The sequence below is a fragment of the Astyanax mexicanus genome, chromosome 13 (genome assembly GCF_023375975.1).
Source record: "Astyanax mexicanus isolate ESR-SI-001 chromosome 13, AstMex3_surface, whole genome shotgun sequence".
Classification (NCBI taxonomy): domain Eukaryota; kingdom Metazoa; phylum Chordata; class Actinopteri; order Characiformes; family Acestrorhamphidae; genus Astyanax; species Astyanax mexicanus.
Genome location: NC_064420.1, coordinates 38,258,493 through 38,282,750, shown reverse-complemented (window position 1 = coordinate 38,282,750; position 24,258 = coordinate 38,258,493). Strand labels below are relative to the sequence as shown.

The following is a 24,258-nucleotide window of genomic DNA, read 5'->3' as shown; positions in this document are numbered from 1 at the left end:
ATATACTAATTATTTTGAGAACTCATTTATTTAATACAAGATTTTTTTTTAAGCAACAAAAATAGACTTTTAAGTTTTGCCTTAATACTTATATGTTTTAATTAATATCCAACACTGTTCTGTTTAATGCAAACAAAGGGTTTCTTAGTAATCAGACAAAAATCTGACATTTGGTATGTTTGCATCAGTTTTCAAAGCTGTAAGTAAGCTGTTAACCAATGACTTGTTTCCAGAAAAAAATATTGCACTTTTTATCTACATAATTCTAATATTTTTTTTTTAGTTTGCAATTTTTTTGACAGTTTATTGCTAGCTTACCTTTGTACTATATAAGGTCAGTGGCATTCAACCCTTGCAGGTTATTCTTGTTATTAACTGGAACTGAAATGCTCAAATATCAATAAAACCTGTAAGATCAGTAAAATAAGTTATTTAAAATGGGCTGGTGTTTTACTGCAAGAGATGTATTGAAGGGATGGTTTTCCAGACAGGGATAAGATATAAATATTAATAAGCATTTTTACTTAATAATTCAATGCATTAAAGTAATTGCAAGAAATGATTATCTCATTATAATTATAATAAGCTCTAATAAGTACATAGTGAATATTGCACACCCACAAAAAACAAACTCAAGCATAATTTTTTGTGGATTAAGAGGAAACTGAAGTGCTTTGCCATCCAGACTACAGCTCAGCCGTACGCGGTAGTGACTATACGTTTGTGGTTGGAAAACTGACAAGTGTTTGTAGACAGCTCGCCTACATTATGCGGTGGATTTGTTAATGTGGAAAAGTGAAGGTATGTGTGGGTGGATGGCCTGGTTGTTTTCATTTAAAGGAAAAACCACAAAAGCCAAGCTATCGTAAATTGTGAGCATTTTAGACCCGAAAAAAAGAAAACTATGGCAGCTCTGAGGCTTAGAAGCAAACATTTCTGCAGGCTAGTGCAAGTCAATTAGAGCAGCATGGAGGTTCTGCAGTAAAGACAGCTGGTTTACATGTAAACAGAGTGTACACACACTCTAAAAACCTGACGAGTACAAGTTTTTAGGGTGCATAGCCCAATTTTATGGATGAGCAAAGAAATCTCATATTAAAGCTCTAATTTCACCACAAAAGAGCCTAATGAACATTGTTTCCAGCCTACAGGGGTTCCAGGCAATGGCCTTCTCTGTGTATTTTGTGCACTAGAGGGCAGGGTTTCATATGTCCACAATGTGTGTGTACACAGATCTAGCATAACATCATGACCACCTCCTTGATTCTACACCCATTATCCATTTTCGGCTCTACTGGTCATACAGGAGCATTTTGTGGTTCTATAATTACAGACTGTAGTCCTTATCTTTCTCTGCATACTTCATTATACTCCTTCCACTGTGTTCTTAAATGGACGAGCATTCTTAGCACTGCAGTGGTATGGTGGTGGTGTGTTAGTGTGTTTTGTGCTGATGTGTCTGATCCACTCTGTGATGCACTCAGTTGTCCACTCTGTTAGACACTTCTACCTAGCTGCTCATCTGTTGCTGTACAGTTTGTGTTAGCAATCCTCTAGACTTCATCTGTGGTCACGGGAAGCTATTAGTGGACTATTATCAGTCCAGAAGTGACACTGGCGTGTTTAAAAACTCCAGCAGCACTGCTGTGTCTAATCCACTTGTACCAGCACAACACTAATCCTCTACGGGTGCTTTCACACTTGTATTGTTTGATCTGGACTTCCAGACTTTTCAGTTTGGTCTCGGTTCGGATCTAATGAACCATGATCCGGTTTGCCTGCAGTTTGAAAGAACATTTCTAGATGGTTCAGATTTTTAGACCAATTACAGGAAGTTCAGGAAGGCTTTAAACAAACCAAAGGAAAAATATTTGGTTTTGTATGTAGTATGGTCTAAACGCTTACACAGGGAATTAATGTATTTACTGCAAAAGTAGATTAACTCTTATTTATTAACAGAAATAAAAGGAACCTAAGAATAATCTTTTATATCTATTCCGCTCTGGAGCGGAAGTTAGAGGGGAGTTAGATTCTGACCAAGAGACCTAGAAAAAGCCACTCTTCAAAATCATAACATTTTACAAACAAATTAACTGATCTGATGAATTACGACCACAGCACTGCAGTGCCAATATTACTGTTATAGCACAAACCTAAAGTGTATTATTGTGATTATACCACAGTTCCATTATCGCTGTGAGGAAGAGAAATACGATCTGTTTGGTTATAAACACTCCACGAGTTAAAATAGTTCCATTGCTGCTCTGTTTGGCTGGTAAGCGCTGCATCGTTGCTAGGATACCTGTATGTGGTGGAGTAATACACGGACAACTTCAGTTAGACTGCATTACCAGCTGATAATGGCACTCATAGAACTTCTCTCAGCCAATCACATTGCAGGGTCGGAACTAACTGTGGTATAATATGAAGTATGCTGCTCACTAAACTGCAGCGTGAAAAAAAAAAAACACACCAACACACCACCACTATGTCAGTGTCACTGCAGTGCTGAGAATGATCCACCACCCAAATAATACCTGATCAGTGGTGTTCCTGTAGGGTCCTGACCATTGAACTCCTGGGTGAAAGAAGGATAATAAAGTATACAGGGAACGAAATGTAATTATAGAACTAGAAAATGTCCTTTATGGTCAGTGGAGCAAAATAAAATGCATGTGTGTAGAAACAAGGAGGTGGTCAAAATGTAATGCCTTATTGGCTTATGTCTGTGATACCTCTCAGATGTGGGGTCTTTACAGTTGAGGGGGTATTTAAGCTCGATGATGTCTCCGTTCCTCTCCCGCAGAAGGTCATGTTGTTCCGTGTAGTACTGCACCAGCTCGGCCAGGGTGGCAAACTTCTCCCCTCCATAAAGGTCATAGTAATCCCCGGAATTCTGGATCTTAATGTGGGTGACCTCATCGTTCCGTCTGCTTGAGCGAAGGAGATGTGGTGAAGATGTGGTTGGAGAGAGAGAGAGAGAGAGAGGGAGGGTATTGATAGAGAAGATAGATAGGTTACAGTTCAGAGCTGAGAAACAGAACCCACATCCAAATACAGTGCAGAGGAAACTCCTGCCATTAATGGGTGCATTTACAGTTCAAACAAAGCCTGTCTGCAGCCTAATAGACTGTGAACAGTTCAACATCGGCTGCACTGACTCCAATAAAGCTCTGCAGATTTAACTGTGCAGAAGAATACAGAGGAATATATTATGCTTCTGTTCAAAACCTGGAATACATTTTTGCATGATTTTTTGATACTATATAACAAACTAAACAAATCAGTTTTAGTAAGATAGTTTCAACAAAGCAATTGTATGTGCAATGTTAAAATTTTACATTCATAAAGAACAGCTTTCAGCTTTATAAAGCTAAAAAAGTTCACACTTTTCTGAATTTACATGATGTTATGAAACCCAGGAGGGGCTGTGAACAAAAAATAATTAAACTGAGCGAAGGATGTGGCAGTTCATGCCCACGTATTCTTGAAATCATTTGAACAATTTGCAATTCGTGCTCACATTTTCCTAAATTCGAGTTAATGATTTTGCAGTTAATGCAACAATATTTTAATACAAAATCATTGATTTTCACTGAACTGATTTTGGACGAATATAGTAAGCTTAATTCCACTGTTCGACATGTAAAAAGCCAAGGATATGGCATTTGCAGAATATACAAACATACTGTATTAAATACCAAAATAAAATATATGAAAAAAAACATGCAATATACAATTAAATATACTACTAAAACACTTCCAACAAATGGTGTGCTATGATAGTTTATTGTTTTAAGATACCAGACTGTGACCCTTTACACTGCAGTTCATCTATTAAAAAACCACAGCAATTTATTCAGCTCAGAAACACTGTTAGCTTCGGCATTCAGCTCTCAACCAATGGTGCTAATCTGCAATTTCAAAATTAGTCCTGACGTCACCTTGAATACTTAGATGTTTTTTTTAATTTATTTTATTTATGTATTTTTTTTCCCCATTTTCCCCCAATTTACATGGCCAATTACCCAACCAACACATTAGGACTCCCCCTATCACTAGTGATACCTCAACACACCAGGAGAAGACTAACGCATGCTTCCTCCGATACATGTGTAGTCAGCCACCGCTTCTTTTCCAGCTGCTGCTGATGCAGCGCTGACGAGCAGCCAGCGCGCTCAGAGGAAAGCGCAGCTCACAGACGCCCTGTGCTGCAAACATCACCGTAGGAGTGATGTGGGGAGAGAGCGCCACCTACCCACCCGGAGGGAGCAGGGCCAATTGTGCTCCCTCTGAGCGCTGGCAGTTGATGGCAAAGCTGCATGAGCTGGGGTTCGAACCTGCAACCTCACGCTCATAGTGGCAGCGCTTTAGACCGCTGGACCACTCGGCACCCCACATACTTACATGTTTATACCAACAATAAAGAACACATTTTTATGTTTTATTTGGACCTTACAAAGTAAACTTTTGATAAAGATATGGTCAATTTTCTAAAATTATATTTTTAAGCTGGTTAAGCAGGGCTGATATATGTTATTATTACAGAGCAACATATTTTAGCTATTAATTTAAAAATATATTAAAATGTGGCTAATTTTTAAGACATATTTGAGTAGCCTATTATAATCTGAGAATAACCTATAAATCTATAAATAATGTGTAATTTCAAACTATAACAAATTAGTCTAGCATTTGTAAATACAGGCTGATGTTCATTACAAGATGCTGCCATCAGTTCACTGCGTTTAATCGTAACGACCAAAATTAAGTAACATATTGTGATACTGCTCCAAAATGTATGGCCCCATGTTTGTGCTTCTATTTTTTAACCCTTGCATTGAATGTAAAAAGAGAATTATGGGTAACCAAGCACAGGTAATGATACTTCAGCTGTGCACTCCAAATGTCTCCAAACATTGCCTGCATTTTCCAGCTGTTAACAAACGATATTTCACTTTGAACATGCATCTATGACATAGTGGCTGAAAAATATGGCACACCTTGGCTCCAATCAAGGCTTTTAAAAACAGTAAAAAAACAGTACCTACACTAATAGCTCAAATCATGTATTTTGTGCAACTGCATGCACCAAATCATGATGCTTTGATACAAATACACATGCCTTTACACCCCTACTGTACCTATATCACTCTAGAGATGACAGGTATTTATACGTGCTAGAAAAAATCAAACGCAGCATGCAGCAGGAAGGAACCAGCACGAGACAGGTACCTTTCCTTTGCACTGCGAGTTTCAATGTGCTGAGAATCTGCTGAAGCTTCAAATGCCAGCATACGGAAAAAGTGAAAGCGAACACCTGCGCAGATAATATCAGCCGGGCTCCGGCACCAAGCCACAAGCTCTCGCGCTGAGCACTGATCATATCTCGCAGGAGGAAACGTCAGTTCAGCAAATGCATGACCTCTTGTTTAGGCGCTATAAGCCTGCGCTGCAGATTGATTATGAGGACAGAGTGCTATGAAAGTGGAATAAATCCAATCTGTCTCTTCCTCATCTCTCCCGTGCCTCGTCCATCCATCTCTATATGGGCTTGGCTCATAAATCGGCACTCTCTCCTGGGTGTAATTGCATTATAGCGGGAGCGGTGGAGCCAGGGCACGGCAGGCTCTCAGCGCCGGGGCCTAATGGCCGGAGGACTGCTGCAAATGAGCGGCCCATGCTGCTCGTCTACGCGCTGGCCTAATGCAATCACGGGGCACACGGCCAGACACGCCAAAAAGCCCCACCTGATCTCATCTACCTCTCTTTCTCTCTCTGCTACTCTGTCTCTTCCACTCAAATTTAACTTGAAGTTAATAAACAGCAAGAGAAGGAAGAGCCATGATGTTAGAAATACAGAGTGAAGCATGACACAGTCCTCTTAGTGTCGACAATATGTACAAAACTAGTGCGGTCAATGCTAACACAATGCAATAACCTGGCTTTATCCACACAGTTATCTGTTATACGCCCTATCCGGGTGGGATTAGTTTCTGAGAGGGATGTCTGTGAAATATATTTCACACTTCTACTCAAAGATAAAAATCTTGCATCCGGACTGCAATTGAAAAAACAGGAGGACCAGTAAGTTTTTAGGCTTTCTCGGTCATGTGAGTTCAGTAGCTCCTCCATTTCCACTCACTGTTATGTTTGCGTGGATCTCAGTGGAAACGCACACCCAAAGTGTAATTACGCTGCATGGCAGTGGAAAATAGAAATAGAAACTCAGAGATGTGCATCTGGACAGGACTAAAATTACCAGAAGACCACATAGTTCAGCAAAAAAACGTAGGTAATCCAACCTGTAATTTTCTCAGAGGACGTCTGAGATAAACCCATACATGGTCGTTCTGGATGGGAATAAAATCACAGAGGACCCCCCATAAAAGAGAAAATTACCCCAGCACTAACTGAGAACTGAGAACTACAGTTGTGTTTAAAAGTAGAATGTTTTGCTTTTTTTGAGCTGCAAGCTGTGCGGTGGTGGTGGTCTGTGTTAATGCTTTGTTAAGTTTAATTTTAACAAACTTTAATGCTAACTTTTTTTACCAAGAGATTCTAATTTTAAAATCCTCCCAACAACACTGAGAGATTATAATAAATTGTAATATAAAAATGTAACAAATATTATTAAATGACACCACTATACTAAGCACTACAACTGTTTCCCATTATGCATTCTTGTATGATTTTTCCCTAATGTCATTATCCACTGCCAAGCTGCATTCTAGTACCTAAAAACACATCAACCAAGAATGGTTAAATTTCTCAGATATGTTTTTGCTCTACTGAGGATGCATCGGATAGCAAATAGAATTAGCCAGCATTTACTGCAAATTCACTCACAGTTGTAGTTCTTAAGTCTTTAAATTCTTGTATTTTTATTAAACAATGCACCTGCAATCTTCCATTATTTGAAAAAAGTTTAAAAAGGTTGTTGAATCTTTATTTTATTCAAGTTTATTTGATTTAAACAATAATTGTTTATTCTGTTTTGCCATGAGGCTCATAAACCCTTATGTTGTAGCCTTAGCTAAGTTGTTTAGTGTTGGATGATAGTGATCTTTTAGAGTTATTGTCTACTGATGCTCTATTTTGCATCAGATTTTGCTTTGGAACACGTTAGAACACAGTGCATCAGTAATCAGTAACTCAGTAATTTGACAGAAGAAAATTAGCTGGTATTTTTTTTTACCATTATTTACTTCTGATGAATCCAGGTGTTCAAGAAATTCACCAGAACTCCAACAGGATACTCATCTGCATCTGTGACTGGTCAGGGCGCTCACGGCATTTGGATATTTAGGACATTTGCATATGGCTGTTTTGTATTATCTCTGTACTGCAGAAGCCAATATCGTGATAACTCTTTGGCTGGGCCCCAGCAGAATGAAGCATTAAGGCCTTAAGAATCAGGTTTAAAGTTGGGATTAGATGATGTTCTGGTCTGTTTATTGCAATAATTCAATTTTAATATATATTGTGATATATTCTGTTATTCCGAGCTTGATAATAGATTAGAAGATCAGAGTAATGTACAGTGATGTATCAGATCAAACAGCAAGACTTACTCTTCTAAACAGTGCAGTGTATATCTAGTGTCTAAATGATGATCGGTAATCAACAATCAGTGAGTAATCCAGCTCAGAAAAATAGCATGCTTACATGCAGGAATCTGGTCTGAGTATCGTCTCAGACACTTGTGGTCTCGGACTTGACTTGGACTCAGCCCTAGAGGTCTTGACTAAAACACTACTGGCAACTACAGTGCACAGATACATCACAGGCAATTGTTTTTATGCTGTTCATATTTAGATTTTGGAACTATATATAGTATCAGCCAAATTAAGAAATACAGTTCTGCAAAAAAAAATGTAACCACCTCAATTGTTGAATCAGTTTCTCTAATTTTTAGATATGTGTTTGAGTAAAATGAACATTGTTGTTTTATTCTACAAACAACAGACAACATTTCTCCCAAATTCTAAATACAAATATTGTCATTTAAAGCATTTATTTGCAGAAAATGAGAAACGGCTGAAATAACAAAAAGAGTTTTCAGACCTCAAATAACGCAAAGAAAACAAGTTCATATTTATAGTTCAAGTTTTAAGAGTTCAGAAATCAATATTTGGTGGAATAACCCTGGTTACTTTTAATCACAGTTTTCAAGCATCTTGGCATGTTCTCCTCCACCAGTCTTACACACTGCTTTTGGATCATACACTTTCAGAAAGTACAGAGTCAAAATTACACTGTCTAATCTATTAATGGTTTAATGTATGATGTATGTATTTACATATTTATTGTTGTGTTTTAGCTAATGCATCATCAGTGGCAGTTTGTAGGTATTGCTGATTACATACTTATGGGTTTTGCTGCACATTATTTAAATAAAGAGGACTAATTACATACTTTGTAATAGAAAATGTGCAATGATATCCTCGATATACTTATAAAAGCATGAAAACCTTAAAAAAAATAATTAGCATTTGGTCAAACGTTTCATTTAGACAAAAATATATTAATTTTATCTGCAATTCTATATGAAGAAGTCGCTCATCAAACATTTCCAGACAACACTTTCTCTTTCACAGTCTGCAGGATGTCAGAGTCAGGCTGAGGGAAGCGTTCAGTTGACGGTTAAGTGGACAGTGCTTTCTGCTAGGGCAGCTGTTGGTCTGGAGAGTGAATAGAGAGAAAGAAAGAGCAGGACAGAGCAGGAAAGAGGAAAGAGAGGGCTGTGTGCTGGAGCTTCTGGCAGGGAACCAGCGGTGGTAGCCCTTAATAGCTTTAAGCTGAGGAGCCTGCAGAACCCCTGACCTGCGGCCTGAGTCTGCGGTGGTGAGGCTTCTCACTGTGTGTAATGCTCCCTGGAGATTGGCACCTCGTGGCACGGCTCCACCACAGCTCCGCCTGGCTCTGGCTCAGGCCTGGCTACTCTCTGCCTGATTTATACACTCTAATTTCCTCCAGAATAGGAAGCAAGGACACACTGGCTTGTGTGAAGCCATTGAAAAGGATTGACGAGGTGATGTAATAACTGTGCGCTGAATAGAAGCTCTGAACTGGGTATGGAGCTGTTTAGTGCATTCAGCAGTGGAGTGCCGCTGCTGTGTGAGGGCTGGTTACATAATTAGGTGCCTGGCTGGTCATTATCAGTTATAATGGACTAATAATTTGCAGTTCTAATTTGGTCATACATACAGTAAGAGTTCCTTGTATCTCAAACTGTCTACATGTAGGATTATTAGCAGGTTTTTAGATCAATCAGCAGTGGAAGCGGAGTTAATCTTAGCCACACTGGATCCTCTCCAAGCATTTAGGTTCTGCCCCAATAATTCTTACCAAATGGGCACTATTGTTTGGGCATTGAAGGCCTCTGTGCCGACTGGTGCATAAGAATTTACATAATCAGTTGAATGATACAGCTCAGCTCATTTTTTTTTTTTATTTAGCCAGAAAATAAATCATTTCGGCGCAGAAATGGGTAGAGCATTCATTTTATTTAATTTAGTTATTATTTTAGCTGTCAGTTATTTGCAGTGTTATAATTTGTATTTATTGCATTTCATTGAAATAAGCAGATTAAGGGAAAATACATATATCCATAGAGATTCAATATGATTAGAATGTGTAGTGCTGCAATTGAATTAGTGTTCATAATTTAGCCCATTATAAATTCAATGAATCAAATCTGTTAATAACAACATTTTCCATTAAACATTTCAGCAGATTTATTGTACTTTTGCATAAAGCTCTTATAATTAAACTTTTGCAATGCTCATAAACACTGCTTTATTTAGTGTTGACTTTAGTTGTTTAAATTGACAAAACCAAAAACAATAAACTCATAAAAATGGTTATATAAGGAAAAAAACGACACAGATCAATCTCAACATAAATGCATAGCATTTTTCAACTCACATAAATGAGCTTTTAAAGCTACTTAATTATTTACCCCCAACCCCCACTATTCTCTTATATGTCTCCTTGAAATGAATACTAAATATTCAATATTAAACTGTGCTTGTCTAGCATTAGTGTTGAAGGCTGTAAGAGCAGTTGGCTGAATGCTACAAAGGCCACTAATGCAGAGGTGTGCCATTGTCATTTAGAGTATAAAGAAGGTTACGCTTTATTTAAACACCATATTATTAACTTAATAAATAAAAAATAGACCACTTAAACTGATGAGTTTCTTTGATTTTACCAAATTGAAAACCAATGGAATATAATCAAGAGGAAGATGGTTGATCACAAGCCATCAAACCAAACTGAACTGCTTGAATTTTTCACCAGGAGTGGCATAAAGTTATCCAAAAGCAGTGTGTAAGACTGGTGGAGGAGAACATGCCAAGATGCATGAAAACTGTAATTAAAAACCAGCGTTATTCCACCAAATATTGAATTCTGAACTCTTAAAACTTTATGAATATGAACTTGTTTTCTTTGCATTATTTGAGGTCTGAAAGCTCTGAATCTTTTTTGTTATTTCAGCCATTTCTCATTTTCTGCAATAAATGCTCTAAATTACAATATCATTAATTGGAATTTGGGAGAAATATTGTCGGTAGTTTAATGAATAAAACAACAACGTTCATTTTACTCAAACATATAGCTATAAATAGTAAAATCAGAGAAACTGATTCGGAAACTGAAGTGATCTCTTCATTTTTTCCAGAGCTGTATTGGATAAAGAAGTATAACTCATTTGCAATAGGTGATTGATACAATATGATAAAGCAATTCATAAAGCATAATGTTTATGTTATATAAACAACTAGCTAAAGCACTCAACCTCTTAAATAAACAACTTAATCTATTTGCAAACAAGTATAAAAGACTAGACCTACCCAGCTAGCTTAATAGTAGCCTCCAGGTACAGCAGGGTTAGTGCAAATAATCATGCTGTTGGGGGTGTGTTATTTACACTTTGTGCAAATAGCATGTGTAATCTTAATGCTAACAAATAATCCACTGTATTTTTTGTAGTAGTTATTACAGTGAAGAACTGAAGGGTGGACAGTTTGAGAAGCACTGAGCTTAGCTATCCTATTACAGTCATACCTATTACAGCAAGCTACAGCAGTTTAGCTCATTTTGTTTCTTTTAAGAAAAAAAGAGAGAAAAAGAGAGAAAGAGAGAGAGAGAGATGAGAAGGTAATTACAAGGGCATTAAAGGAGCATTATTAGATAAAAGAAAGCTGTAGGTTTTTTTTTTGGGGGGGGGGGCAAATGGACACAGAGGGATTCCATCAGAGCATTATCTTCTCCTCCATGCCTCTCACTCTATCTTATCTCCTTCCCTCTGCTTTTCCTGGGTGGAGACTGCAGCCCCGGCTCGGCTCTATTGTTAACAGCTCGGGAGCGCGTTCGGAGAGGATGTGGCCGAGAGCGGAGTCAGACAAACAGCTCGCGCTTTTGAAAAGTGCAGTTTTAAATGTGTCATGCACCAGAGCCAGGTGATGGTGTTAGGGCTAACCCGGCAGAGCTGAAGGAAATGACCTTGTGAACCTGTTTTGAGTCCACAATGGAAAAAGCCAGCTAAATATGTCACGTCTGGTTAATGTTTTCATGGTGGTTTGACCCAAGAATAAAAAAAGAAAAAGCTCTAATATGTTACGTCTGGTTAAAGTTTGATGGTGGTTCCCGCTCCGCTTTAGCTTCAGAAAGCCATGTGAAGTGAACATTGCTCCCCGATGCTGCATGTGGATTTTTTTCTCAGCTGTGAATGATGTAATACGGGATTGCCTCAGCCAACAGAGCACTTTTCCACAGTGCTGTATGTGTGTGTGTATGTGTGTGTGTGTGTGTGTCTATTAATGGATTTTCGGAATCGACTTGCATTGTGCAAACCTAAACTCTGTCTAACTCTGTCTAAGTCTGCACTATTGCACTATTGCCAGGCCAGAGCACAGCAGACAGGACAGTGTGAAATGGATGGTCAGTTCAGGCAGCCAGGCCTCTGTGTGTGTGTGTGTGTATATGTGTGTGTGAGTGGATGTGCAGGACGTTTTATGCGCTGAGGAAGGAAATGGTTAAACAGGGACATGTGGAGTGACTCAATAGCGTTATTGTGTTCCTCTCCTCTCGTTTCTGCCGAGCCTGGCTCTGGCAGTAAAATCAATGATGAACTCATGTTGCTGTAAAGATAAAATTAGTGAGCAGGCGTCCTTGAATCAGAGCTAGGCCTGTCCTTCTCCTCGTAAGGCCTAAACACAGAACAGAACAGATCAGAGAATAAGTATTCAACATCTTGCAACATTTCTGAAAAAAAAGCATAATTTTTTTTTTTTACATTTTTTGCTAACATTTTATTTGACTTTTCGACTGTAGACGCTTTGAATTTACTTGTCATCACAAAAAAAAAAACTTTACAAATTTTAACCCACTGTCACGCCTGACACAGACTGTGTAGTCCAAAACCCAAACTTTTCCTTCAAGTCAATGGACAATCTCCGCCTCAGGATTCCCAGCATGCATCTGTCTCTGTCACATGTCCGGACTCAACCAACCAGCGCATGTTTTCTCTCTTTCGTCATCGCCAGAATTCTAAGACTGTTTTCAGCTATATGTAATTAACTTCATGCATTTAAGCCTATATTTTTATTGCGTTTTTCGCGAAGTATTACCACGTTATCCAGCGACATACAGAGCATTCCATTTCTGTTCGTATCTCTGTTTGTGACTCGTTTGTCTCATTTTTTTGACTACGTTTTTGACTCGCCTTTTCTGCTTTGTTTACATTGTGCTCTTACATTTTTTTAGACTCTTTCTGGCTCAGGTTTATTCTTTTGTCTAGTGATTTGGCTTCAATGCTTAGTTTAATTTTCTCTCTGGTTCGGACTTTCGCATCTATAACGATTACTCTCTCTGTTTTTGTTCCTCTCATTAAAGCCTCATCTCATTTTTACAGCGTAAGTCTGACTCCAGTCTGTCACGACACCCACATTTTTAAACGCTTTTCAAAAAGTTAGCCTTTAATATTTACAGAAACAACTTTGAAACATTGCAAATAGTTGAAAACAAACATTTCCACTAACAATTCATTCCAAACCTAATGGATGGAGCGCCATCATTTCAAAGAATGCAGTTTCACTGCAACCAGAGCTACACCCCAGTCCCACACCTAGCATTAGGTATTGAGCCAACAGCAATGAAATTATCATTCTCTCTGAATAAAAGAACAGCGTGGATGTGGATCGAAACAGTGCAATACAGACAACATACAGTGCGAAGATTCAAACATAAATGTGCAACATACAGCTTATCTACTTGAGTGCTACTCAAGTCACATGTGGGGAATATTCACACAGAGAAAGGCGGAAAAACCTTTGGTAAACAAATGAGTGCTAATGTTAGGTTAGCTTAGCTTAACAGACAGTTTGTTAAGAGGTAGTAAGAAGACACCAAGTGTAATAAGCGTTTTTTTTTTTCTTTTTTTTTTTCTCCAGGTTCTCAGATAACAACCCAGATGTTCCATATCTGTGTTACAATATGGTCCTGTGTTTCTTTTTATGGCAATGCTAAAATAACTATTAGAAGCATTTCATTATTTATAGTATATGAGGCTAAGGCAGCTTACAATGGAAGGTTATGCTACGTTCTATTATCTCAAAAAAGTAAGTTAATGTCAATGCTGGTAATGATGTCTCACTAGAGTTGACAGTGTTCCAGTTAAACCTTTAGTTTGTGTGCTGGTGTTCTAGTTGAAATTTCAGAAAGCCCTGTTTAAGTTGTGACGAGTCAGCTTGCTCAGAGTGTGTGTGTACTGGGAATACAGCATAGAAGGCATTACTACCCAGAGTGTACAGAGCAGTGGGTGGTGATGATCATGACCAGCAGCCACTGGATATGATTGTCCATATAACTATTTCCATGTAATTCCATAACATTGTCCATAGAATGTCAAAATATTTTGGCAGATCTAGATGTAAAACCACATTTGATTTACTTCAGTCTGGTAATGTGAACACAGTCATTGATATGGCCTTAAAAAGCTGTTCTACAATTATTCTTTACTATGACTCTTACGAGAATAATGCATGCAAAAAATGGGAATTCAGTTTTCAGTCAAATAAGAGAAAAGACTTAATAAGTTATACTATAATTTATACATTGTCTTATATTGAGCACTTACTCTCCTAACACCTCTAACACACTAACTACTTCTAACCCCATTTCCTTCTTCCCCTCCTTCACTTCTCTATCCCTTTATTTCCCTTCGACCTCCTTTAAGCCCTATCTAAAAATGGGTTATCTTAATTCCTATTACTTTTGTACTTCATTATTGTAAGTCGCTTTGGACAAAAGCGTCTGCCAAATGAAATGTAATGTAATGTAATGTAAATATTGCAGTGTTTCCTCTAACTTTAGGATTGTTTTCAGTAGCAATTGCACTTAACTGGATTCCAAGACACAAAAGGGAGCAAAAAAGATGTCATAAATCAACCTCGCTATAGTAACAGCACCATGTGAAGACAGAACTCACACAAACACTTCAGTCCGTCATCAACTCAGGGAGTGATTCAGCTCAGAAAAACAGCTAGCACTGCATATACATCGCACCACATCAACCCAGATCCAGCCCAGCTAAAACCTGCCTGTTACCAATTGTTGATAAACTATTGTAGCCCAGTTTAGGGTGACTGCTTTGTCTGTTAGCATATTGGTTTTTAGCAGCTGTTAGCAGTTTCTGCTAAACTGTTCCAGCCATACAGAGACCAGCTACTGTGTCTGCATTCCTCAATTTGAGTTCATCTGTCAATATTATTAATGTTATGATATTTTAAGACAGAGGCTGGACTACAGGGTGACGTACAGGTGTGCAGGTCTAAGCAGGTGAAGTAAAACTTGAATTGGAACGGGAGCAGTAATTGAGGAGATGGCAAAATAGTAATTGACTAAATGATTAGTTGGAAACAGATAAATTGCCTGGGTATGTAAAGATCCAAGGCTCAGAAACCAAACAAACTGAAACATTAGACTGAATACTGAATATTATTTTGATAGTGGAATAATCTGCCGATTATTTTTCCAACCAGGGGCGTCGCCTTGCTTGGGCTTCTGGGGCTTTAGCCCCAAATAATTTTCCAGTAGCCTCGAATAGTTTCGCTCAGCTCAGCTGTATTATTAATGAGGAGACAGGCCACTGACTGTGTGTGAATAGAAAATCTCTTAACGCTAATAACGGGGCCAGTTCAAGGATAAAGTTCCGCCTTTCAGGAGAAACAGTTAATCAGCTTGCTGGTTTTACAGCGCGTGGTGGGCTAATAGGGAAGCCCCCCTATATATATACTATTGGAGGCTACTGGAAAATTATTTGGGACTAAAGCCCCGAAAGCCCAAGCAAGGCGACGCCCCTGGTTGGAAACATAATCGGCAGATTATTCCACTATCAAAATAATATTCAGTATTCAGCCTAATGTTTCAGTTTGTTTGGTTTCAAATCAAAAATAGTAATTTAGGCCTATTCTTAGCCAAAAGGGATGCAATATAGCTACTGGTCAAAGATCACTTGTTCCACCACAATCTAGAGCAAGTACACTATAATCTAGAACAACCACTTAGTTTCTTGTGTAGATGGATAGATCAGATAGGATAGACCAAATAAAACACATATCTTTGATGTACTTTAATATGGTTGAGCATGCTGACACTGCATGTTGAGGTGCTTTTCTCTGCAGCTTCAGTTTTCACACGCTCTTCAAGCATTGCTCAAGACGAGCATATTCCTCGATACTCAGCGTGGAGCAAGAACAAGTGAGGTTCTATGAAAGCAATGACCACACTAATGTTTCAACAGGCCTGGAAGTGTTCAGAGAAACCACAGAGCTCACTCGGAGAAATCGATAAGCCAGCGGACAAATGTCCCCAGCGCCCGGCTGGAGAGCCATGGATCAAGTTCAGCTTGACCAATTGCAGCAGAGGGAACAAACCACTTGTCTCATGTGATCTGTTACCAGATTAACTGGCCTGAGGACGGAGCACTTTGGCCTAGATTTGTGCAAGGGCAGGACTGAGTGAGAGCAGGAGGAGCGCGGAGAAACGAGCTAATGAGGCACACCTGACAGACAGAGTGAAATCTCCGGGGTTGCTCTTGCTGGGTCTGGCGAGGAAGCTGCCGTGGACACCTCGCGTCAGGAGGAGGTGCTCTGCTTCTATGCCAGTGATGTTTGGGTGGAACCACCTGCATCAAAAATAACAAAGAGAAGAATTAGCCATTAGCAATAACATGAAAAACACGCAAATCATTATTCAGAATTTATGATGATTCAACATTTAAACCAATATGAGCAAATTTGGGGGCTGCACATTAGGTCTGCAACTAATGATTATTTTGGTAGTTGAATAATAATAAATCGGGCAATTATTCATCCGATAAGTCCAGGGGTGCCCAAAAAATTTTTGTTGGGGGCCAGAAGGAGAAATATATTTGAAGTCACGGGCTGTAATAAAACAAATAATGAAATATACCACTTTAAATAATACATTTTCCTGATTACTTTCATTTACACACCATTTTACTTGACTAACTATCTTTATCTTTGACAGTGTTGTGTAAACTAAGATTTTTCAAATTAATGTTTCATTTCATGATGTCTCTTAATATTAAACTCCTTAATTACGGCAACTTTTAGACTCATTTGCTCTTTGTCTGCGCTACAATTGCGTACTCTCTCCGCTTTTAGACTCTTTGGCCCATTTTTCTGCGCTAGAAATGCGCACTCTCTCCGCTTTTAGACTCTTTGACCTGTTTTTTTCTGCGCTTGAAATGCGCTCCCTCTCCACTTTTAGACTCTTTGGTCCGTTTTTCTGCGCTAGAAACGCGCTCCCTCTCCACTTTTAGACTCTTTGGTCCGTTTTTCTGCGCTAGAAACGCGCACCCTCTTCGCTTTTAGACTCTTTGGCCCGTTATTCTGCGCTAGAAATGTGCACCCTCTCCGCTTTTAGACTCTTTGGCCTGTTATTCTGCACTAGAAATGCGCACCCTCTCCGCTTTTAGACTCTTTGGCCCGTTTTTCTGTGCTAAAACTTCACTCTCGCCGCTTTTAGACTCTGTGGCTCGTTTCTGACACCTAGCGTTCGAACTTTGAATCTCACATTATAAAAACCTGCGTAACAGCGGGCCAACTTTCATTCTATTTCTAAAATACCTCGCGGGCCGCTCCAAAAAAGGAAACGGGCCGCAAATGGCCCGCGGGTCGTAGTTTGGACACCTCTGGATTAGTCGATTAGTCAACAATTATTTCTACCCTGTCCTCCATCTCTGTTTGCTGTGCGAATGGCTGTTGTTTTAAGCTTTTTATGTCTTTGCTTCACATCGATAGAAACAGCTGAAAAAGGGAGTTAAATGCTCTTCAGTTGTAGAGGTTCCTAAGGCTAATGGTATCCTAAGATATTTGCCTCATGCAGCTTGCAGAATAGGAATAGGTCTGGCGATGCAGCTGATGATTGCACAGCATCGACGCCTTTAAGTCAAGCTCTTGAGAGGCAGCAGCATGTGGACAGGCATTATCCTTTGTGTGCATTCACTTAGGCTGTAAAACAAACTATGTAATAAAGACCAGAGGTCCCTACACCATGACACCAGGGTTTCTGGATTTGCCTCCTACTCAAATCCAAGTAGCCATTAATTACTTCCCTTCCAACCATGCCACCTGTAGCCTTTCCTCTTGTTGTGCATCTGATAAAGTTCTGAACATGTTATTGTAAGCTAAAATAGTGGCTAATACAGTTAAGCACACAATAACTGTCCGTTTGCCCTAAACAGCATTAATTTAAAGCTCCACTAGGTAGGATTGAGATTTTGTGCTCGTGGGCTCCCCCTACAGTTGTAGAGTGTATTAAATGTTTCAGGCGGATTCGTTTCTCTTTCTCGTTTTCTGGCTTTCACAGACATATTCGGTCTCTTTCCAGCTTTTGCCAGAGTGTCTGCATGTTAGTTTGTGAAGAATAAACCAGTAGTCCTTGTAGAACTGTTAGAACTAAAGGTCGGAAAGCAGGTCGCAATTCTCGCGAGCGTTGGTCGCGGCCGCCTCGGAAAACTTACAGAGCCTGGTTTGAGCTCAGAGGAGCCCGGCACAGACACGAGAGCACAGCGATTCCTCCTATTAAACCTCAATGCAGCGCTGCAGTGAGTTTCAAGCTGTAATTTTACTTCTTTAAAAAGATAAAAAATCAAGAAAATCCTACCTAGTGCTGCTTTAAAACTTTTTAGCAGATGTCAGTAGCTCTATTAAATTATAATAATGACAGACTGAGCTAATCAGCAGTGAATTGATCCCTCACAACATAATATATTTGTGGTTCAGCACAATCACAAATCGGATCAAAGTGTAAAAACCGACAACTTGTTGAAAAAAAAAAACACGTTAACAGGCAACGTGGGCTGTTCTAAGTGTGGAGTGGAAAAGAGGCCTCGCTCTGACAGGTAAGTAATGGCTTATTCTTGTAGCAGCAGTGAATCATAGACTATGTTTAGAGAGCAGAGTGAAACGCTCCAGTCAGGTTTGTTTTTCTTCTTTATCTGAACAGATCTGGAAGGGTTTAGAAGCCTAACCAGCTTCTGATCTAATGCTGAATCTCTAAATCTCTGAATAAAGTGATGTGGTACAGCTTTGATTTTTATAAGAAACCTTTAACATGGCTCTATTCAGCACCAGCAAGCGTTCTGAATTGTCAGAACTTTTTTTTTCAGTAGCCACAGTACATACTTATATATAAAACACTTTAATGCTATATGTGCTTAATTGATCAAATTTAATCATGGACTAAATTGCAGATCTACACTGCATTTAAGTAATAATATTACTTTATATAAAGTATTACATGTCCTTCATAATATACAGCTCTGTTTAAAAAAATAAGAGACCACTTAAAAATGATGAGTTTCTCTGATTTTGCCAAATTGAAAACCTCTGGAATAAAATCAAGAGGAAGATGAATGATCACAAGCCATCAAACCAAACTGAACTGCTTTGAGTGGCATAAAGTCATCCAAAAGCAGTGTGTAAGACTGGAGGAGGAGTGGAGGAGAACGTGCCAAGATGCATGAAAAGTGTGATTAAAAACCAGGGTTATTCCACCAAATATTGATTTCTAAACTCGTAATATTTTATGAATATGAACTTGTTTTCTTTGCTTTATTTGAGGTCTGAAAGTTCTGCATCTTTTTTTGTTATTTTAGCAATTTCTCATTTTCTGCAAATAAATGCTCTAAATTACAATATTTGTATTTGGAATTTGGGAGAAATGTTGTCTGTGCTTTATAGAATAAAACAACAATGTTCATTTTACTTAAACATAAACCTATAAATAGCAAAATCAGACACTGATTAAAAAATATATTTTTTCCAGAGCTGTATATGTCCAAAATAATGCAGTATGAAGCCCTTATAATTTGTTTTATATTTATTGTATTTTATTGGAATAAAATATATTTCCCGGTGACTTCCATTAAAAGTCAAGGTGAATGTTTTTGCTGGTAACACAGATTTAGTGTGATAGTGACAATACAACACACCTTCCACAATCATTCCATCTACAAGTTTTTGGTCATAAATGTATTTATGTCATCTTTTTCATTCATATAGCACTGATGTAATGCTGGCTGGCATACCGGTTCATTCAGTATAGCTCGGGGGGAACTAGTGCAATAGAGCTTTTGAGAAATATCTCTTTGAATACTTAAACATTGAGTATTTTATGTCCATTTATAGTGTTTATTGAACTATTAAAAATATTTGTAATATTTTGTAAAGGAAGTTGTGTTAAAGTAATGGCGTATCTCTTTTTAAGGTCTACTGTTTACATTCTTTAGCTTTAGTTTTTCTGATAATAAAGTCTGATTTCTTCATATATTGTTTATAATATTGTTCACAATACTCAACTATTTTGAGTTAGTTAAACATTTGTGGGCAAATAAGCATTCAAACTGAGATCTTTGTTAAACCAACTTATAATAACTGAGTTTAGTCTGTTACCATTAACAGCTTCTTTTCCATTGGCTTCTGTCACAATCTATTTGCATACTGGGTGTGTCCAAAAGATTCTGACACTCACCATCAGTGTGTAGTGATTCCCCCTGGGCTACCTTACAAATAAATCGAGTTTCCCTTTAATTAAAAAAAATATATATGTTTTAATTTATGCTAATTCAAGTTTTCATTCCCCATTACTTAAAAAATTGAGCAAATCAGCTGCCTTAAAAAAGTTAAGATATACTCCCCTTTAGTTGTAATAACTTGATGTTCTAAGTTATGCTAACTTAAGTTTTCAATACCAGTTACTTAACTTTTTTAAGGCAACCGGTTTCCTCAATTTTTTAAAGTAAATTCAACTTATCCAGGCTTACGGTGTACTAATCAAAGCCTTACTTTAAAGCCTTTGTGTTTTATATTATATGTACTCCTAACAGTACAGTAACTCACAAACCAGTCATGCAAAAAACAAATAATACTTAATAAAAAATAAATAAAAATACAGGAATATACCGTGAAACGGTCAGAATCTAGAAAAATAATGTGATATGCGTATGTGATTTTTGGCCACACCGCCCAGCACTACACTGATGTACACCCTACCCTTCATCTCTACTACAGCAGACCTCAGATACCAAAGATGTCCTGCTACATTTAGAGATCAGAGGAAACGCCTATGAATTCCTCACCAAACTGTCCCTATAAATAGTGTCCCTCTTCCAGAACCTGAACTTTCATACCCGTCTGGAGCCTGGCTGCCTCTGGTTTAGTGAATTACTGTGCCCCTCCCCCTCCAGGAGTGTGATATCACCCAGCTTATCCAATTCCCTTTACACATATATTCGTGTCTAATCTCCTGCTGAATGCCAGCTGTAATCGGTTACGATTTGCTGTGTTTGAAAAGTTATTTTCTAATCCCGGGGGAATGAGAAGCTGTGGTTAGGGGGATAAGAGGGTCAGGTGCAATCTGGGCCAGTGTTGGGCCCCAGATGTCTGGCTGCTCGCGGTCCGTCTGCCCGGATCCCGCTGCCCCTCTCACGTGACGCTGCTTTATGAATGGCGGTGCAGGAGTTAAGCAGGTTAAAGAAGTAATTCCACTTATGGTTAGTCAAGGAGTTTAGTGTTTAACAGACAAACCAAAGATTTACTTATACCTTGAAGTAAAGCTGGAGTTTTTCTAGAAAATGCACATGTTCAGTACATACTTATATGTATTCTCTCTCTAGCTTTCTGTCTATTAACGCAGGTATTTGGTTATATTTCCAACAGAATATTGTCGCTGTCACTGGATAAAACCCTACAAAATAAGTTACTTTATTACTGAAGCAAAAAAGGAAAGTTGTAATATATACTATATATTTATTTATAAGCCTGGCACAATGTAAAGAAGAAGAACTAACCCTACCAAAATATGACAATAAGGTGATAAAAAAATATAAATAAAGTTTGATGAAACAGACATGATATGCTGAATATAATCTGCTTAAGCGAATGGAAATGTGGAGTGCAATTACAGTAAGGTCCTAGAAATATTTACATTTGGAAAATACAAGTAATCTAATTCACTAAAAATTCAGCAAACAAACACTTTGAAACAATAAAATCTGTAAAAAAAAAATACATGAAGATCAAAAAAGCCCGATACACATCTACAGCTATAGAAAAGTGATAAATATTAAAATAACGTTTTTTAATGTGAAAAATGTAGCTGTATTTTTGAATTCTGTTTTTTATTTATTTAAAAATAACGAATCAGTAGCCATTAATAATCATTTTGACACTTGTGAAAAGAATATTTTTATAGCTACAGGTGTGTGATTAAAATGATAAAAATATGAACATTGAAAATGTGGGTGGGTTTTTGCAACAATACTATTATTTTATTAATTAAATGTTTATTCAATAAAATTTAGCAAACATCTACTATAAACCAATACAATATATTTTTTCACAAAGATCAGAAAAGCACAGCACACATTTACAGCTACATTTAAGTGTTTAAAATGAAACAAAAATGTAACATGAGAAGCGTAGGGGTGTTTTTGCATTTTTTAGACTAACAAATGAGTTGCTATTAATACAGACTGTGAAACTCATGGGGAGAAATCTTTGCTCATCGTTCGTCTGCTCCGTGACTCATGTTGTATGATTCTATGTTTGTCAAAAGTCTCTATTTTCCCCTGATGGTGAATCATAGTTATTTACAGTCACTAGCTGCTCTATTTAATATAAAGTGAGCATCACATCTGAAGCCCTGAAGCACTTTATTCTATATACAGATATACAGAATAAATATGAATAAATACTTCTTCACTCTTCTCTCTACAGTCAGCTGCTTTTATCCTCTTTATAACTGAGCTTCATAACACCAGGCCACAGCACTACTACATCCTGCAAATGCATGTGATCATCTTTCTAAACACATATTTCCATTTGGCAGCTTCCTGTCGTGTTATGTCTTGTAGCAGACCTATAGGTGCAGGAAACATAGGCTGGAAGATACAATTTTTTTATAATATAACTTTACGTTATTAAAGAACAGTCAGTTTTTTTTTATTCTGAAAAGGTCAAATTAGTTTTTTACGCATTGCTGTGATCAGAATCTGATTTTAAAAAGTGTATTGGACTGAACATTTTCAGAAATAAAATAAAGAAATATAAATAAAGTAATCTAAGTTGGGTATTGCATTTTCTAAATTGCAGTAGTAAAAAAACAAAAATAAAAAAATACATTATGCAACCTTAGTTCTGTCTTTATTAATTCTATATTTGATTCCATTCTATGTTTGTAATGAGTTGAGTTTTAAAGGACCAATATCATAGTAAACCAAATATACTTCATTTTTTTACTCTAATAAAACACAATTCTGCTGATTTTAACATTTTGACATTATATGATGAACTGTATGATTACAAAATAAAATTGTTTTACATTGACTTCAAAGAGAGTTTTTTTCTTGCTATATTATTGCAGACATTATATTATTTGTAAGGGACGATATTAAAAGCAATGTTTAATTCTAAAGTAAAATATAGATTTGTTAAAAAAATTTTACCTTTTAGCATGTAGAAATATTTCTATTTTAACAAATATAAATGTAAAAAGTATCAAATACGGGATCTTATATAAGAATTATATGCTATACAAAAGCTGCAACAAAGTTTACAGTTAAGCAGGGCATCATTTAAGATATGTATTTGAAGCTTGAATTACAAAAAAAAATGTTTTTCCTGATATAAATTTTTATATAAATTTATTTTGATTTGCATATCAGTGTCAACGCAACCAGTCGGAAGTTAGTTCTCACATAAAGTAGATTAAGTTGTTTTATAGCTAAAGTTTTGTCTGTTTGTTTGTGTTTAATACGTTTGCTTTCTGAAATGTGCCCCACGACACAACCGTCCACAGCCATTCTTAGATGTTACATATTTTCTGAGACATCAAACCAACATTTCAGAACACTGCATGACAACAACAGCCATTACTCTTCACTCGCTGTGACATGCCTGGTCTGACGTTTCCTATGTCCTCTGAGTATGTGTCCACATTCACATCTTGTCTTCAATATTCTATACATTCACAGCTCTACAGTCCTGTCTCTGAACCTGATACACAGAGTCTTACAGAGGATACATGACCCTAAAAGCAAATAGTAGAAGATTACCAATTAAAACATCTTATAGCTATAGTATAGCTGCACAATATTAAGCTTTTCTGCACTATATCATATAGAAATATTACAAAATACAGGAATGTTCACTAGGGGTGTGCCATATCGTATCGAACGTGATAATATCGCCAACTTTTTTGAATATCGTGAACAATATTATATCCTTAAATATCGTGCCATTTCACCCACCCCTAATTATCACATCAGCTGTTTTTAGCAAAAGGAAAATTTCCACTGTTCTCATTTCCCATTAAATATCTACTAGAGACTAAAGATTATATATGTCCAGTTTCATTTATTTTACTTCAGTTCCGGATATATATTGAGATATATGGAGTGCATTATTAGTATCACAACATTCTGGATCATCGACTTTTGTTGCAATCTTATGAAAATTCTTGTATTTTTTAATATCTCAGTTAGGGTGTGCCATATCTTATTGTATGCAATATTAAAATGTCATTAATTTTTATTTTGTTGCAGTAGGGTGTTCTTGAAATATTAATGTTGTCATATTATGTTTTGTCATATCGCCAAGAATATCGTTATCGCAAACCTACCATGAAATATTGTGATTTTTTGTTAGGGCCATATCGCCC

At 37.4% G+C, this 24,258-nt stretch overlaps 1 protein-coding gene across 3 annotated transcripts in view; it reads right to left on the bottom strand.

The window, feature by feature from the left end:
* Positions 1 to 24,258, bottom strand: part of ptpn11b (protein tyrosine phosphatase non-receptor type 11b) — a 60,046-nt gene that overhangs the window by 19,044 nt on the left and 16,744 nt on the right. For 2 of the 3 annotated variants that reach the window (XM_049462730.1, XM_049462731.1), the window contains exons 2-3: positions 16,073 to 16,195; positions 2,736 to 2,933 (exon numbers count right to left, since the gene is read on the bottom strand). In XM_049462730.1, the coding sequence (XP_049318687.1) occupies positions 2,736 to 2,933; positions 16,073 to 16,195 (321 nt within the window). The remainder of the gene's footprint in view (positions 1 to 2,735; positions 2,934 to 16,072; positions 16,196 to 24,258) is intronic. The other variant, XM_007246268.4, reaches the window with a different exon arrangement.